The sequence below is a fragment of the Emys orbicularis genome, chromosome 2 (genome assembly GCF_028017835.1).
Source record: "Emys orbicularis isolate rEmyOrb1 chromosome 2, rEmyOrb1.hap1, whole genome shotgun sequence".
Taxonomy (NCBI): domain Eukaryota; kingdom Metazoa; phylum Chordata; order Testudines; family Emydidae; genus Emys; species Emys orbicularis.
The window spans coordinates 277013790-277031584 of record NC_088684.1 but is presented as its reverse complement, the minus strand read 5'-3'; the positions used below and the strand labels follow the sequence as shown (position 1 = coordinate 277031584).

The following is a 17795-nucleotide window of genomic DNA, read 5'->3' as shown; positions in this document are numbered from 1 at the left end:
CTGATGATGACGACGACACTGTTTCCATTCATGAGGATGCTAAATAGCAGCTACTAAAGTTAGACATTTTAAAATCAGATAACTTGCATTCAAAAGTTTTAAATGAGCTGGCTGAGGAACTTAGTGGACCTTTAATGTTGATTTTCAATAAGTCTTGGAATACCAGGGAAGTTCTAGAAAACTGGTAGAAAGTTAATATTGTGCCGATACTTCAAAAGGGTAAATAGGATGACCTGGGTAAATATAAACCTATAAGTCTGACATAGATCCTGGGCAAAATATGGATAAAAATAATGATAAAATAAAGGCTGAGAGCTTCCTAACAAGGCTCTAGCCTCCCATCCTTTGATCCCAAATCCCTATAGGTTCCCTTGATAGGGAGAACAGGGCTTTAAAAAGCCGGCTCCTAAGCGACCAGAAAAGCCAGCAAACAGGAGCAGCAAAAAGGGGAGTTTTGCAAGGGAGTTTAGAGAATGTTTGTTAAGTGTACCTGGCGCTCACACTCCCTCTCTAAACTTAACCCACCTCAAGATGGAATGCAGAGATAAGATTTCTAGATAACATAAATGAGGGCTTCTTGGAGCAGCTAGTCTTGCAACCCACAAGAGGAGAGGCAATTCATGATTTAGTCCTAAGTGGAGCACAGGATCTGGTCCAAGAGGTAGATATACCTGAACTGCTCAGTAATAGCAACCATAATGTAATTAAATTTAACATCCTGGGAAACATTTGGATGAATGGACTACAAGGTGGATAGAAAGCTGGTTAGATCTTTGGGCTCAACGGATAGTGATCAATGGCTCGATGTCCAGTTGGCAGCCGGTATCAAGCGGCGTGCCCCAGGGTTCAGTCCTGGAGCCGGTTTTGTTTAACATCTTCATTAATTATCTGGATGATGGGATGGATTGCAACCTCAGCAAGTTCGTGGATGACACTAAGCTGGGGGGAAAGGTAGATACGCTGGAGGGTAGGGATAGGATCCAGAGAGACCCAGACAAATTGGAGGATTGGGCCAAAAGAAATCTGATGAGGTTCAACAAGGACAAGTGCAGAGTCCTGCACTTAGGACAGAAGAATCCCATGCACTGCTATGGGCTGGGGACCAACTGGCTAAGCGGAAGTTCTGCAGAAAAGGACCTGGGGATTACAGTGGACAAGAAGCTGGATATGAGTCAACAGTGTGCCCTTGTTGCCAGGAAGGCTAACGGCATATTGGGCAGCATTACTAGGAGCATTGCCAGCAGATCGAGGGAAGTGATTATTCCCTTTATTTGGCACTGGTGAGGCCACATCTGGAGTATTGCGTCCAGTTTTGGGCTCCCCACTACAGAAAGGATGTGGACAAATTGGTGAGAGTCCAGCGGAGGGCAACGAAAATGAGGGCAATGAAAATAAGGGCTGGGGCACATGGCTTATGAGGAAAAGCTGAGGGGACTGGGCTTCTTTAGTCTGCAGAAGAGAAGAGTGAGGAGGGATTTGATAGCAGCCTTCAACTAGCTGAAGAGGGGTTCCAAAGAGGATGGAGCTAAGCTGTTCGCAGTGGTGGCAGATCACAGAACAAGGAGCAATGGTCTCAAGTTGCAGTGGGGGAGGTCTAGGTTGGATATTAAGAAAAACTGTTTCACTAGGAGGGTGGTGAAACACTGGAATGGGTTACCTAGGGAGGTGGGTGGAATCTCCATTCTTAGAGGTTTTTAAGGCCCAGCTTGACAAAGTCTTGGCTGGGATGATTTAGTTGGGGTTGGTCCTGCTTTGAGCGAGGGGATTAGACTAGATCCTCCTGAGGTCTCTTCCGACCCTAATCTTCTATGATTCTATGATTCGAGAAAATACCAAAGAAACCCACCACAGTAGCATTTAACTTCAAAAAGGGAAACTACATAACATTGAGGAAGCTAGTTAAATGGAAATTAAAAGGAACAGGTACAAGAGTGAAATGCTTGAAAGCTGCATAGAAACTTAAAAAAAAAAGCCACCATAATTGAGGCTCAAACTAAACGTATATCCCAAATAAACTAAACTGCAAGAGGACCAAAAATGTGCCACCACGGCTAAACGGAGTAAAAGTGGTGATGAGAGACAAAAGGCATCCTTTAAAAATTGGAAGTCAAATCCGAGTGAGGAAAACAGAAAGGAGCATAAACTCTGGTAAGTCAAGTGTAAAAGTATAATTAGGCAGGCCAAAAAAGAATTTGAAGAGAAGCTAGCAAAAAACACAAAAACTAACAGCAAAAATGGTGTTAAGTACATCAAAAGCAGGAAGCTTGCCAAACAAACTGGGGCCACTGGACAATTCAGGTGCTAAAAGGAGCACTTAAGGAAGATAAGGCCATTTGCATCCATCTTCACTGAAGAGGATGTGAGGTCCCGTGCTGCCCCCTGCCAGCACCGATGGCGGCGGTCCTGTGCTGCCTCCCCCCCACAGCACCAGCAGGTACCCTGGAGCCCCCTCCCAGCACCAGCGGGTGCCCCAGAGCCCCTCTCCAGAGCAGCAGCTGTGCTCCCAGAGCCCCTCTCCAGAGCAGCAGCTGTGCTCCCAGAGCCCCTCTCCAGAGCAGCAGCTGCGCTCCCAGAGCCCCTCTCCAGAGCAGCAGCTGCGCTCCCAGAGCCCCACAGAACACCAAAAATTTAGTCAGGGGTATATAGTACAAGTCATGGACAGGTCATGGGGCCGTCAATTTTTGTTTATTGCCCATGATCTACCCATGACTAAATCTTAGCCTTAGTTATAAGTCTTTGAAAAACTGCAGTTTGCACATGCACAGTACAGACTTGCTACAGTTTAACAGCTAAGCTATCTGAAGATTTCATCCTCCATGAGCATGCTCAAGCCTCTCAGAGCTTCTGGTGCTGACCAGACTGTACATGCACTGTCCCCAAGAGTAACTGAGTAAGCTCACCCCAGCAGGGCTGCACTAGCCAAGATGGACTTTCCCTGTAATAGTTGTTCCCACCTCCTTTTGACCAGGGCAAGGCTGGGCATTGGAGCTGAGAGCAAAGAGCCTTTATCTCCTGGGCTATCAGTGACCGCCTTCTGGCTCTCAGGCAATGTGGAGGAGGAGGAGGAGGTCTGATTCAAATGCAGCGGGGACAAAAGCCAGACCGGGCTGGAGAGGGAAGGAGTGGATTGGGGCAAGGAGTCTGGTGAGACTGGCGTGTAAAGAGAGAGAGAGAGAAAAACTGTGACTGGCTGAGTAAGGAGATTGGGACTGACAGGGCAAGGAGACTAGGACAGGGAGCAAGGGGAGTAGTGGCAAATGCTGAGGCTGGGACTGGGATGGCGGGGGCGGGGGAGGGAGAGATGCTGGAACTGGTTGGGCAAGCAGAATTGGACTGGAAGCCAGTGAGGGAAATGTGGAGGATGACTGGGAGACAGTTCGTTGGTGAGACTGCTCAGATGATGACATGGGGGAGGAAGGGAGACTGGACAAGGAGATTGGGACTAGGAACCAGTGCAGGTAAACAAGGATATGGGAGAGGATAGACACATCTGACAGGAGGCTGAAGTGTGGGAGGAGAACTGGGACTGTGTGGCCAAGAGATGGGGACAAGGGAGAGGGTGGTGTGGAAGATTGAATTTGGATGAGGAGCCCAGGGAGGGGGACTAGGATTGGGAACAAGTTGGATAAGGAGCTGGGAATGGGGAACTGCGCCTGGCTATGAAGGAAACTGGAATGAGAAACCTGAGAGGAGACTGGGACTGGGCAGAGAAAAAGAATTGACTGAAATCAGGAGCCAGGGTGGGAAAGAGACAGGATTGAGACAGGTTGGAGTGGATGAGACAGAAGAGTCGAGCTTGGGAGTAAATGGGCAGAGCATGGAATGGACCCCAAAGTTCCTGAGTTTCACTATTCCTCTGAGGCCAACAAATATGTGTGACATCCACTAGCAAACTGTGTTTTATCTCCTTCTCGTACTTGTCCTCATAGAGGATAACTTACTATTGCTATCAGTTAGTTTGTTAGCTCAAGAAGTCAATGTGGTGAATCTAAAGTTTCCAACTCCACTGATGAACCATGTGGATGTCAATATGATGCCACACAGTTGGATTTTTGTTTTTTTTTAGGTTGCTTTCCTAAAAATCTAGGACAGTACACAAAAAAAGTCAGTTAAACTAATATTACTAAGGTCACAAAGTTAAGGACTCAAAAGTTAATTAATTCCATACAATGCATATTTTAAAATCAGAATTTCATGTAGTATTAGATCAAATGCCTTGGAGAAATCCAAGTACACTATATCAACACAGTTAACTTTATCAACCAGACTTGCAATCCTGTCAAAAAAAGACAACAGGTATGTTTGACAAGAGCTAACTTCCAGGAAACCAAGCTCACGGGCATGAATTATATTTTTAGTCTCCAACACTTTATTGAGAGTCCCAAATTAACCAATCCATTATTTCCCCCAGGATTAACATGAAGCTAAACAGTCTATACTTCCTTGGGTCATCCCTTTTAAAATATTGGAATTATACTGGCAGTCCTCCAGGTCTTGGAAATTTCCTAAGTTTTCCAAGATATATTAAAAATTAGCATTATTGGTGCAGACAGCTTTTCAGCTAGTTCATTTAAGATGCTTGTGTGTAAATTATCCAGGACTGTTGATTTGAAAATATATAATTTTAGCAGATACTGCCTCACATCCTCCTTTGTTACAGATGGTAAATCTTCTGTTCCATCCACAACATCTGGAATGAATATTTCCCTGCTTCATTCCACATACAGAACAGAAATATCTATTGAACTTTTTGTCTTTTCTACATTACTATTTACAATTTACCATCCACATCTAGCAATGGACCTATTCCATCTATTGGGAATTTTAAAAATACCTACAGGTTTAAAAAATGTCGTCTTATTGTCTTTAACACCATTGGCCATTGGTTCCTTTGGCCTTAACAGTCACCTACATTTTTTAACATGTGACTTCTATTCATTATCATTTACGTTCCCACTTTTCCATCCTTTATATATTGGTTTTGTTATGCTTTATCTCTACTTCTACTTCTCCTTGTGTGTTCCTCATTTTATGGGTTCCCAACTTGATTCGCTGGGGCCTAATTTGCTGAAGTGCAGAGCATTCACAATGGCAAATGAAATTAAGGAGAGCTGTGCTTGAATATATAAAAATGATATATAATGTTAAGTTCTCTGGAAAAAACAGGTCCTAGGCATCTCAAAACTACTGGATACTTTTGACCTTAATCTCTCTGTGCCCCAGCTCCCCATATTTAAAACTGGGATAATAATGCCCTCTCGCTTCACAAGGGTGTTGGGAAGATAAATGAATTAATGCTTGTGAAGCATATGGATACTAGAGTGATGAGTGCAACAGGAAAGCCAAGAGGATATTAATAATTCTGTCTTCAAAGCAGGGTTTGAACAGTTTGCAGTAAATAAGGTGAACAACGAGGAGAAAACAAAATTTTCAATAGTGAGTCATTAACTGAACTGGGTCCATCCTGTGCACTGAAAGAGGCAGCAGTCTTGTGGAAATAATATGTGATAACATAATTAAAGATTGTATTATAATGCACATGCACACAGGGGCTGAATTAAGGTTGCTCAGACAACCTTAATTTGGGCATTTCTTAACTTTGAGTGCTTGGCTTTGCAATCTAATTCATGTTCTTTTAATGTAGTTTTTTGTGTGTAATATATTGTATGTGTGTGTATAGTAAAATCAACTATTTTCTACGGTGTGTGGGAGAATTTGCAATTTGTAAGTTACATTTCTACTTTGCTTTGCAAGACAGAATAAGAGTTTTTATTAAGGGTCCAGTCCTGCTCCATTTGAAGTCAATGGGAGTTTTTATATTTACTTTAATGAGTACAGGAGAAGGCCCTTAATCACTTCTCATGGAAAAAGTAATGAAAAAAATGTAGAGTGTGGTGTAAATAAATACAGTATGACACACAGATGATTCAAATCATAAAGAGCATCAGTAGAAGTGAGTCCTGTATTATATTTTCTTGAGGAGGAAGGGTCCAATTTAGACTCTCGAGAGAAACAGTCCATTAGTCCTCAGCAATGATACATTTCAGAGATAACAGTGCTGAACATATGTTCTGAATGCACTTAGTGACATTAAGGAACTATTTGAACAAGTCATGCTCGGCCTGATTTCCTTACGTCAATAGGATCTGTGGGTGCTCAGCCTCTCTGAAAATTCAGAATAGCTATGTCAGGTCTTTCTACTGCTTATGTAACTTAACCAAAGAGCATCAGAAATGGAAAGATAACATTGTAAGTTACCGTGGTACCAAACATTCATATTACTTCAAATGTGTGTTATGTCTTGCATTAATTTCCTACCTATGTGTGGGAACCTGCTTATGGCCTACAAATACACATCAAGCCCCACTCCCCATAATTCATATGTACTGCTCTGTTTTATCTTAGGGTCAACCTACACTACACACTCCCCTCACAGCAGTGTGTAGAGTACATACACAGCATGCCCCCCAGCAGTGGTATAAATAGCAGCATAGATGGTGAGGCACTGCTCAGGCGAGAAGAGTAAAGAGATGCCTGAACCCTCAGGGTATATACCTGACCCAGTTCTCTACGCACCCATGCAGGGCCTCCCTCATCCACACTGCTATTTCTAGCAGTGCAGTGTCCCGCTCTCTCCCCACTGCTGGAGTTTTTCCCCACCACAGGGAGCTGCCAGAGGCTTTCCCCGCTACCATGAAAGACTCTGGCTGTGGGGAAAGGCTCTGGCCACAGGAGGCAATAGGGAAAGGGTCCAGGGCAGCTCCCTGCTGCCAGAGCCTTTCTCCGCTGCCTCCCCCTGCCAGAGCCTTTTACTGCCATGTGTAGCTGCACACCACAGTGTGGATGCAACCTGCTTTTCATTGCAGCGTGTAGCTACACATCTCCTACATGCCACGGTCAGTGGTTTGTAGTGCAGACATATCTTTAGGCACAGCGGACTTGCCCAGGCTAGAAAAATGGGTTGAGGTTAGGGTATGGTCGCGCACTGACTTTTTCATTCATGCGGATGAATTTCAATGCCTTTTACCTTGACTGACCAGCTTGTGCTGTGTCCTATGGCAGAGTCTTGGCACTATGTAAAACACCCTAAGAGGGAGCCTAGGGTACACCTCGACCTATTAAATCTAGATAAAAGATACTGAAATGCATCCACACTACAAAAAAGGTTGTGACAAGATTCAGATTAGTTAACACATCCCAATCTATCCTTGACCCATTTTTAAGTATTGACAAGCCCAGTTATTCCTATTGCTGTTGTACCTACTAAAAATTCAATACAAATATCCAAAGGAGAAAAAAAAGGAATGAAAACTTGGATGGCTGAGGTGGCATCTGAAACCAAATCTCTGAGACTCTTGAAGGCTGATAGCTCATATACTGTATGGAGATTAGAAACTAAATACTGTAATAAAAATTTAAATTAAGCTCTGACTGTTAGCAACATACATGGCCTGATTCTCCTATCTCATAGCTGCCAATCAAGAGTAACTCTCCTGAACTCGAGAGTTACAGCAGTGTAAACCCAATGCAAATGAGAGGAGATTCAAGTTGAGAGTATTTTCTTCAAAGCTACTATTGCGGGTAGGTCAGGAGAGAGGGATAGCTCAGTGGTTTGAGCATTGGCCTGCTAAACCCAGGGTTGTGAGTTCAATCCTTGAGGGGGCCACTTAGGGATCTGGGGCAAAATCAGTACTTGGTCCTGCTAGTGAAGGCAGGGGGCTGGACTCAATAACCTTTCAAGGTCCCTTCCAGTTCTAGGAGATAGGATATATTTAAATTTAATTAATTTAACTATACTTTAGCAAACATTCTCACCAAAGCTTCTATTTCACGACTATGTGCACTCAGTATATTGGGTAATGAACATTTTTTAGATGTGCCTAACTTGATGGCTATTGAGTTACATATCTCACTTATTTAGAACGTAAACTGCAATTGTTAAATTTGTTATTTAATTTTTTTTTTTAAATGAACATTGAAACTTAAAATTCCATATGTAGGCCAAGTTCTGCCCTCAGATGCCAAAAACCTGCAAGTGAATGAAGTTGCTTATATGCATCTGAGGGCCCTAAAGCTTCAAGCTGTGCGCATTGGCCAGCTATGTAACCATGTGATCGTTACTCCAATCTCTTTACAAAAGAGAAAGTATCATTGTAAAATAACTCATATTATAGATATAATCAAATGTCTTGGTTTCTCCTGAGAGAAAACTAATCACACTTCTTGTACCCTTTCTATGCACTTTCATATTTAATTATTTTCCAGGCATTCCATTGGTCATTTTATTTGGGATGTATGTGATAGAATAAAAGACATAATCAACTTTAAAAATCATATTCCTGTTCAAAAGATTCCTGGATCAAAGATTTCTGTAACTTAAAGAAGTTAGCAATAAAACATTATGTGATGTCTGGTACTGTGTGAATTTAACAGTGGTTTGGGGGTAGAAAGTTTCATTGTTTCCCCTGTAAGGCCAAGTTAGGCCACCATGCTGCAATCAGATTCACAATTGCAGACCCCTGGCTCCGTGTGGGTGCAGGGGTTGGGCTAGCAGATCTAATGGCAAGATCAGGGCTTAACTCAGTCAGTTTCTCCCTCACTAAGACAACCTTTATACATAAAGACAGGAGAGCAGAAGAATCCTTGTTGATGTATTTAAAAAAATTAAGGCCAGGCTATTTCAAGCATGCTGAATCAGAAAAGTTTATTTTCATTAGTTTAAAAAGTTTAAGTTGATAGTTTCCTGATTAAGTACGATAACAATAAGATGATAATTAATTCAAATGATTTGAACCAAACTAATTCCCACTAAAGTCAATGCAAAAACTCCCACTGACTTCAATGGGAATTGGATCAAACCACCCAACATCTTAGCAAGCTGAGTGAATTTGTTCTTTTGGGGAAATTGGCAATGAAATATAATGGAAGCTTTAGGTGATTTATTTTTAAATGAACTCCTTCTGTTCCAGAACATTAATAACCTGAATAGTTTGTCACCTTCTTATTAAATACCTATTCAGTATTTCTTTACTAATCCCTTCTCTCTCATTTAAGTTTTTACTACAAATTCATAACCCTTCAAAGCAAATGTGCCTTTCCCCTTCTGGAGCATAAAAATAGTTCTCACCCTAATTGAGAGTAACTGCTAAAGAAACAGAAATAAACAATCATAGAATCATAGAAGTGTAGAACTGGAAGGGACCTCGAGAGGTCATCTAGTCCAGTCCCCTACACTCAAGGCAAGACTACGTAATAACTAGACCATTCCTGACAGATGTTTGTCTAATCTGTTTTTACAAACCTCCAGTGATGGAGAGTCCACAACTTCCTTAAGCAATTTGTTCCAGTGCTTAACTACCCTGACAGTTAGGAAGTTTTTCCTAATGTCCAACCTAAACCTCCCTTGCTGTAATTTAAGCCCATTGCTTCTTGTCCTATTCTGAGAGGTTAACAAGAACATTTTTTCTCCCTCCTCCTTGTAACAACCTTTTTATGTACTTGAAAACTTATCATGTCCCCTCCTCAGTCTTCTCTTCTCCAGAGTAAACAAATGCAATTTTCCCAATCTTTCCTTATAGGTCATGTTTTCTAGATCTTTAATCATTTTTTTCTTGTCCTCTGGACTTTCTCCAATTTGTTCACATCTTTCCTGAAATATGGTGCCCCAGAACTGGATACAATACTCCAGTTGAGTCCTTATCAGCATGGAGTAGAGCAGAAGAATTACTTCTTGTGTCTTGCTTACAACATCCCAGAATGAAGTTTGCTTTTTTTTTTTTGCAACAGTGTTACACTGTTGACTCATATTTAGCTATAAACCCCAGATCCCTTTCCACAGTATTCCTTCCTAGGCAGTCATTTCCCATTTTGTCTGTATGCAACTGATTGTTCCATCCTAAATAGAGTACTTTGCATTTGTCTTTATTGAATTTTATCATATTTACTTCATACCATTTCTCCAGTTTGTCCAGATCATTTTGAATTTTAATCCTACCCTCCAAAGCACTTGCAACCCCTCCCAGTTTGGTATCATCCCCAAACCTTGTAAGTATACTCTCTATGCCATTATTTAAATCATTGATGAAAATATTAAACAGAACTAGACCCAGGACCGATCCCTGCGGAACCGCACTCGATATGAACTGAATCTATGAGAAACTCATTCAGCAGCAAAGATAAACTGCTACATCTGTAGGCAACAAATTAAGAACCAGATTTCACTAGCCTGGCACATACTGAACAACACTATCTTCAAGGGGACTGGTTGCAGAGGAAATGGCTATTCAATATGAATGAGGGTATCAGAATCTGGTCTAAAACATTAAACCTCCTGTTTCCATAATCCCAGTGGTAACACCTCACTACACCACCATGTATACCCTTAATAGACACCCAATGCAAACGCAGTTCCTTTCTTTTTACACACTGCTGGTGTACAAAGAAAAAGAAATGTGAAGATTTCATCACTGAGCCCTGTGAAGGGGAATACTTACCATCTGTGCTGCCTAGTGGTGAAGCTGCTTCCCCCTGGGCATTCCCCTTTCTTCCCTACCGTTCTGCCCTGTAATGGTGTGCCCTTTCAGTGACTCAGCCCTGAGCCAGCTCACGTTCTCAGGCTATATAGGAAGAGTCCAATAACAAGGAAGTCTTCAGGAGTAAGCAAGGGATTTAGGGCTTCCCCCTTGTTTGGGGTCTCATGGTCCAGACTCTTGTGTCTTCCCCCAACTAGGGATTCCCCACCAAGGGGTACAGTTCTGTAGCTGTCCCTCTTTGGGGACTGGTTTGGGGGCCCAGGCCAGGCCCACCCTTTCCAGCAGGCTCCAGCCCAGGGCCCAATGGCAGGCAGCTAAATCCTGCAGCTTAGGGTGCTATGCAGCTGCCTCCCTGGATCACTACCTAGCAGTCCCCTCTCTCCCCACAAGATAAAGTACTAACACACAATGATAAAGGCTCTAACCTTTAGAGAGTTACAGGTCCTTCTTTGTAGGCTTGGACAGGTCGCTATAGTCAGGCCTCAAGCAGCAAGTGCTCCTGCCGTGCTCCTTCCCAGGAGCTCAGAGGGCAGGTCAGCTTCCTCCCACTGTCTGCCTAATACTGAGCTCCTCTGCTCCCCTTTTTAAGCTTCTCCTCCAGCCAGTTCAGGATTTGCAGGTACAGTGGGGTGGCGCCGCCTGGGCCCAGAGTTGTTCTTTAACCCCTTCCTTTCCAGTGTGGGCTTTGTTACACTCCATCACAGGTCCTCTTCCCACTTTTTGCCAAAACTCGGGACCAGATCCAGCTAAACTATGCTGATTTCCACCAGCTAAGGATGTGACTCTTTGATAGTACTGTAACTCTGTATCGAGGCCTCATTTCAAGGAAGCATCCCGATTCAGGAAAGCACTTCAAACACATAGCTAAGTCTCACTGACTTCAATGACACTGAAGTACATATTTAAGTGCTTTTCTGAACAGAGCATGTGTTTTCCTGCAGTGGGCACTAACACAAAATTTCTAAGCAAGGCCTCAGCACAGAGACTTTCATATTTCTTCCTCTACTTTGAAACTATACATAAAATAAAATGTTAAGAATTAAAAGAACCAACTATTCTTGTTTGAATGTACTGTCTATTTGCACAGGAAATAGCTGCTTTCTACTGACCCAGAACTTGTAAATTTAACTTTATTTTTGATACTAGATAACATTGAACAGATTGTCCAATTTCTTGTCAGGAAGGAATTTTCTGTCATGTCACATTGGCATGGTCAATTTATTTTCTGGCAAAGAAGTGCCCAGAACTGAACTCAATATTTCAGGGTCAGCCATGCCAGCGCTATAAGGAAAGAGGCACTTCAAATGCAGCCCAAATTTGCATTATCTCAGTTTCCATAATACACTATCCGCTCAGAGCCAGTTAGAAAGCAGTAGCACCACAAAAGATCTTGTAGTAACAATGGGCTGCTAAGTATCTCCTTTCTACTTCCATCTTGTGGATTTTACCCTAGATGCTTTATTGTTGTTTGCCTTATTCCAGGCTGATTCACATTTGGTTACTTCTGCCCATATTTCCAGCCTCTCTAGTTTCTTCTGCACTATTATTTGCAAATTTAATTAACTTAAGTTTCACTCTCTTCACTCCAGATTATTAGCAACAATGTTAAATAAGAACAGGTCTATTCATATACTAATTCCTTCATCTGCCATCAGGAATGTTACAATGTATCCCTTTTTATTTATAGGCCTTTGGTTGGTTTTCAATTCAGGTGACAATGTTTGGGTACAGGATAGTTTGGTGGTTGTAAAAATGGTTCTCTGAAACAGTAAAGCACTTTCCATTTTCCAAATATTCAGAGGATTCCAATATCTCAGAATAACCATCTGCATACAAAATGGGAGAATAAAATGTTCCAGTCCATTTCTTTGTCAACTATTTTTTAGTTATTTACATGTCTGGACGTTTTAATGCATTAATAAGTCACACTAATTCATGATATTTGCAAAACTCTTCATATACATAAACTAATAAAATAAGTTCTTTAAAATGGAAAAAAACTTGGAGACTACAGATTGCAGCTATGTGCATATGTGAGATGTGGAACTGTTACGTACTCGCTGGGTTTTGACAGAGTCCTAATTGAGAAAGAGCAGAAGTGAACTAATTATAGTTTTCCAAACACATTGTATTTTCATGGAGCACAGTGATTACTGTTAACACATATATGTATACGGAGTGGCATTGTTTTCTTTCTTTTAGTGTCTAAAAAGAATCTAGAATCCCTATATTATTTTGAAGGAAACTCAAGTTAATAATATTTACAATAAGTTTGGTTCTCTGTTACAACACATGAAATGAGACAGGAAAAAGATCAGGAGGGAGTTTCTGGCACTCATTGTGTGTGTGTGTGTGTGTGTGTGTGTAAGCACACACACGGTAATGGGGAGGAGGGAATGGGCATAGGCTGGGATAATAGGCCTGCTGCTCTGGACAGGGTCCTGAAAGAGGTCAGCTGGAAATTTCATGCACTCTTTTGAGGATCAGGCTATTCATTGACTCCTTCAACCTATTTCACCCTGACTAGCTCCACCACTTAGACACTGACTATGACATCTTTAGCTTGGATTTCATCAGATCTGGCAGACAGGGCAATGAGTGATAACATGCATATCAGACATGCCTACAGTTGACGGCATGTGTTGCTGGCAATCCTGGCAGGAAGGAGCAAACTGCTGGCAGTGACAGCTGAGTCAAGGTGGGTATCTGTCTATCTTACAGATTTCTTTAGTGCCCACCACCAAAGTCATTAAGCACCTGGAAGAAGTGGGAGATGTTCCTTCTTGAAGAATAGGCATCAACTTTATCATCGCCTGGGAGGTACATAGGAGGAGCCCATCTCTCCATGTGCAAATGGGAATTTGACTGATGGTGGAATCCTGCATTTGCAAGTGAAGTCTTGCTCTGGTGTGATACTACAGAACTACTAGAAAAACAGGAACATTTCTCACAAATAAACAAAGATTATGAAAAATGTGTTCCCTTTTCTTGTTGAAAAATTTCAATGTTATCTAATTGTTCTAATCTGCAGGTCATTCAGGAAGACCTGGTAGCTCTCCTCAAAAGACACCTAAGGGCAAGAAATGGTAGAGGCAAACTGAGAGGATTACATTTTTACACTTGCTAGGATCATTTGTTCTATACCTGACAGCCTTTGGTCCACACTCTGATGTACATTATAAACTGATGTAAATCTGGAGTAATTCCAATGAAGACAATAGAGCTAAATGTTCATTCTATGTATTTAAATGTACTGTACAGTTTAAATAATGTATACAATCATATTAAACTAAAGGAAAATTAGTATGTATTATAAATACACAAATGCTTAAAATGTTAGTAGTATGCAACAGTAGCAGAAATCTTATAGTAGTCACTGATAATGGCATCATCACTGGGTCCTGATCCACAACTGGGGCTACTAGGAATTACAGTAATACAAATAATAAATAATAATGATGATAATAAAAATAATCATTAGTTTTTGAGCATTATAGTTTATGAACCCTACACCTCGGCTCTTAGGGTATGTCTACACTTCCAGTTGGAGGTGTGATTCCCAGCTCAAGAAGACATTCTTGCACTACCTCTCATCAAGCTAGCATGCTAAAAATCGAGTGTAGTCACAGTGGTGGGATAGGCCCTGACTACATGCTTAGGGTCTCATACAGGTATGTACCCGGGGCCTAGCCCCTCCCACAGCTTGTGCAGTCATGGCTACATTCTATTTTTCATTGAGCTAGCACAAGTATGTTTTCTGGGAATCAGACCCCCAGCTCAAAGTGTAGACATACCTTTAGCTTAGATGAGAATTTCAACTCAAATAAAAGATGATCTGTACTCTCAAACGTGTACACAATTCCTGTAGATTTCAGAGTAATATGCATGTATTTGGGAGCAGAATTTGGCCCTACAGTTTCAAGCAGATAAAGGTATAACACAATCCAATGGTTGGAAGTTCAAGCTAGATAATTTCAGACTGGAAATAAGTTGTACATTTTTAATGGTGAATGTAATTAACCATTGGAACAGTTAACCAAGGATTGTGCTGGATTCTCCATCACTGACAATTTTAAAATCAAGATTGGGATGTTTTTCTAAAAGATATGCTTGAGGTATTATTTTGGGGAAGCTCTATGGTATTTGTTATACAGGAAGTCAGACCTCACTAGATGATCACAATGGTCCCTTCTGGCCTTGGAATCTATGAAACTCTTTTGAACATCTGCATCTGAACGAACAGAATAATTGTTTTTCTTACCTTACTATCATCAACATTGTCATAACCACCACAAGCACTTATGAAATCTGGAAATATCTCTGACCATCCGTCACTTGTACAATTTTTGCTAATATTTCCTGTAAAATAAAATTCACAAATGTATTCCACATAGATTTAAAAGTTTCCTAACCAACGGGCCTTAAAGCCAAGCTTCATAAAAATTGTGCCTTCTTGTGAAACTACTCCATTAACTTGCTTTTGTGCCCCAGCACTGTCATTAAGCAATCCCACATATTTCCATTCATGTGCACTTATTGTTTTAACATTTATTCTTGGTTCTGAGTCATACCAAATATCTTTGCTATGCTAAAGAAACACACATACAAAATTGCAATGCCATGCCTCCTACTTTCAATCACAGAGCGTTTCACAGAAACAGCCTGAAAGATTTTGTAGTTTTGTTAAAATTACTCTGAAGGGAGTTTATTATCTTCCACTTTTGGAGAATTATTTGTAGTTAAGCTGGTTTGATGGACAAGTAATTTGAATGAAAATGGCTCTGTACAAACCTTGATTACTCTAAACTATTATTTAAGATCTTCTGAGCAGATGATATTAAGTGTTCTACTGAAAAGTTATTGAAGTGCTTGGATGTAGACAGTGGTGAATGTCTACATAGACAGATGAACATGCATCTGGATTATAACAAATTCTGATTTAGCATGTAATGCATTTTAAAGGCCCTCTCAAATTATGTGCACAGATGCAGGGAGGAGGAAAAATGCCACAATACAGGCAAACTTTAGGGACTTCCATCCATCCTCCACACCCATAATTCAATGGGGGGGGGGGGACCAAGCCCTGCAGGGGCCCCCAAGAGAATATAGTATTCTATAGTATTGCAACTTTTTTTTATGGAAGGGGCCCCTGAAATTGCTTTGCCCCAGGCCCCCTGAATCCTCTGGGCAGCCCTGAAAATGATATCCTCTCAGAAGTTCTTGATATCCAACAGAAAAGCTTTCAGTTACAGGGATATGCTGTATGAAAATAATCTTTTCCCCACAGGTAGATTACAACCCACTTTCATATTTCCTGCCAAGTAACATGTCCATGAGCCACCAACAGCTGAGGTTACACCAGTGAAATACTGTGTGAAGATCTGGTTTTTGACCCGTTTTTTGACCCCTTTTACAAAGAGACACAGACCTATTTCCTTGCTGATTCTGCCATTCTCTAAAGCCTAATACTGGCTAATACGGTCCAGTGAATAGAGCACCAAATTAAGACACTAAGACCTGGGTTCCATTCCTTACTCTGATTTACAATGTAAACTTGGGCCAGTTATATAACTTCTTCATGTCACAGGTTCCCTACTGGGAAAATAATACTTACCCAACTTGCAAAGCACTTTGAGATCTACATATGACAATCTAAATGTAAGCATTATGTAATATTATAAATTGCACTGACCAGATGTGCTGCAGAATTAAAGCACCCTGGATAGATGTGATACTGGATATTACCAGCTAAACTAGGCCCCCTAGCAACCTGGCTAAGAGATTAAGCTGGGTCTTTCAGGTTGTGGTAAAAAACAACATGAAGGTGATTATAATCCCATGTAATTCCCACCAGTGTTAATTTATCTAAATTATGTAGTATTGTTGCATGCATTTTTAAGTGCTCATCACCAGAGGATAGGGGACCTCTTCCCACAAACAAATGGGAACTGCCCATAGGCACAGAGGCAGTGACTAGCTTCTAAAAGAGCTGCATCTAGGTGGCAATCATGACTGATGTAGTCAGGTCAAACACAGCAGGGCCCTCAGGTTTGATTAGTGTCAATGTATGAGAACATCGACTGAAATCTGAATACCATTTGGGTAATTGGCACAATTCATTTAGTGCTTTCATGATAGCATCTCATACTTTCTAATTGGCACCATTGAGAAGGCTCACTCTTCTCTCTCTAAAAATAAGACAATATCCTAAACTCCAAATACATGCTTTTACAATTTACTGTACATGAGCAAATTTGCCATAAACACAGAATAGATTTCACCCAACTGAATGGTTTCAGGTGAACCTTGCAGTGCGTGAGGTTTTTCTTTAAAAAAAAAAAAAAGGCCACTTTATTTACATAAAATAACTTAAAACAAAATACCTAGTTTGCTGAAAACGTGGCTAAATACTTTTGGACAAGGGACACTGACAGTCTCTCCAATTTCAGCAGGGCGCCAGCAAGTAAGGTTATCCCAAACTCCAACACATCCTGTAAATGAAAATGAAAGTTGCAGACCTGAATCCATCAAAGTGAAATAAACATCTGGAAATAGATCTTGGTCATCTTATTCCTACTTAAACCAATGGGAGTTTTGCAGGAGTAATTAAAGAAGGATTTGGCCCTTTAAGGAAAATTGCTAAAACAATATTTACTAGGAGAATGGTAAAAGATTTTAAAATAAGAGCCCACTGATTAGCTAGTTACTTTGCAAATCAGTGCTCTTGTTCTGGAAATGCATTTGTTTATGAAGTCTACCACACAAATAATGTCATCTTGATGTGATCATCCTGAAGGAATCATTTGTAGGTAATGAAGATAACAAAGATTAATGAGTAATTTCTGAGGGTTCATATGTATTAGTAGCAACACTAAATTTTAGAATTCCATTAACATTTGCTTAATTAAAGCTAAATAGGATGGGTGCGTCTATAGCCATACATACAACATCCAAAAAAGGAGTTGATTGCACTAAGCAATAGAATAATGAATTATTTGAGTCTGTTCTGATTAATGTATTTTCAAAGCAGTGTTCAGGAGTTACAAAATCAACTTTCCTTACCAAGAAAAATGGGTTTTGGGCAAAGAACTCCTCCTCTCACAGATGCATTGCCAGGGCATTTGATTCTAACTTTCAGAACGACAGATAAAGTACTAGACCCTGATCCTGCAAAGACGTATGGGTGTGCTGAACTTCATGGAATGTGGGCACAATCCAATGCCTTGTCCTTCTAATGACCATATTGGGCACTGGATCAAGCCC

General features: G+C 41.0%; 1 protein-coding gene across 1 annotated transcript in view; it reads right to left on the bottom strand.

Moving 5' to 3' along the window:
- The window catches only part of VIPR2 (vasoactive intestinal peptide receptor 2), an 89310-nt gene that overhangs the window by 48981 nt on the left and 22534 nt on the right, over positions 1-17795 (bottom strand). The window contains exons 3-4 of the mRNA XM_065399058.1: positions 16916-17023; positions 14794-14891 (exon numbers count right to left, since the gene is read on the bottom strand). Coding sequence (XP_065255130.1) covers positions 14794-14891; positions 16916-17023 — 206 coding nt within the window. The remainder of the gene's footprint in view (positions 1-14793; positions 14892-16915; positions 17024-17795) is intronic.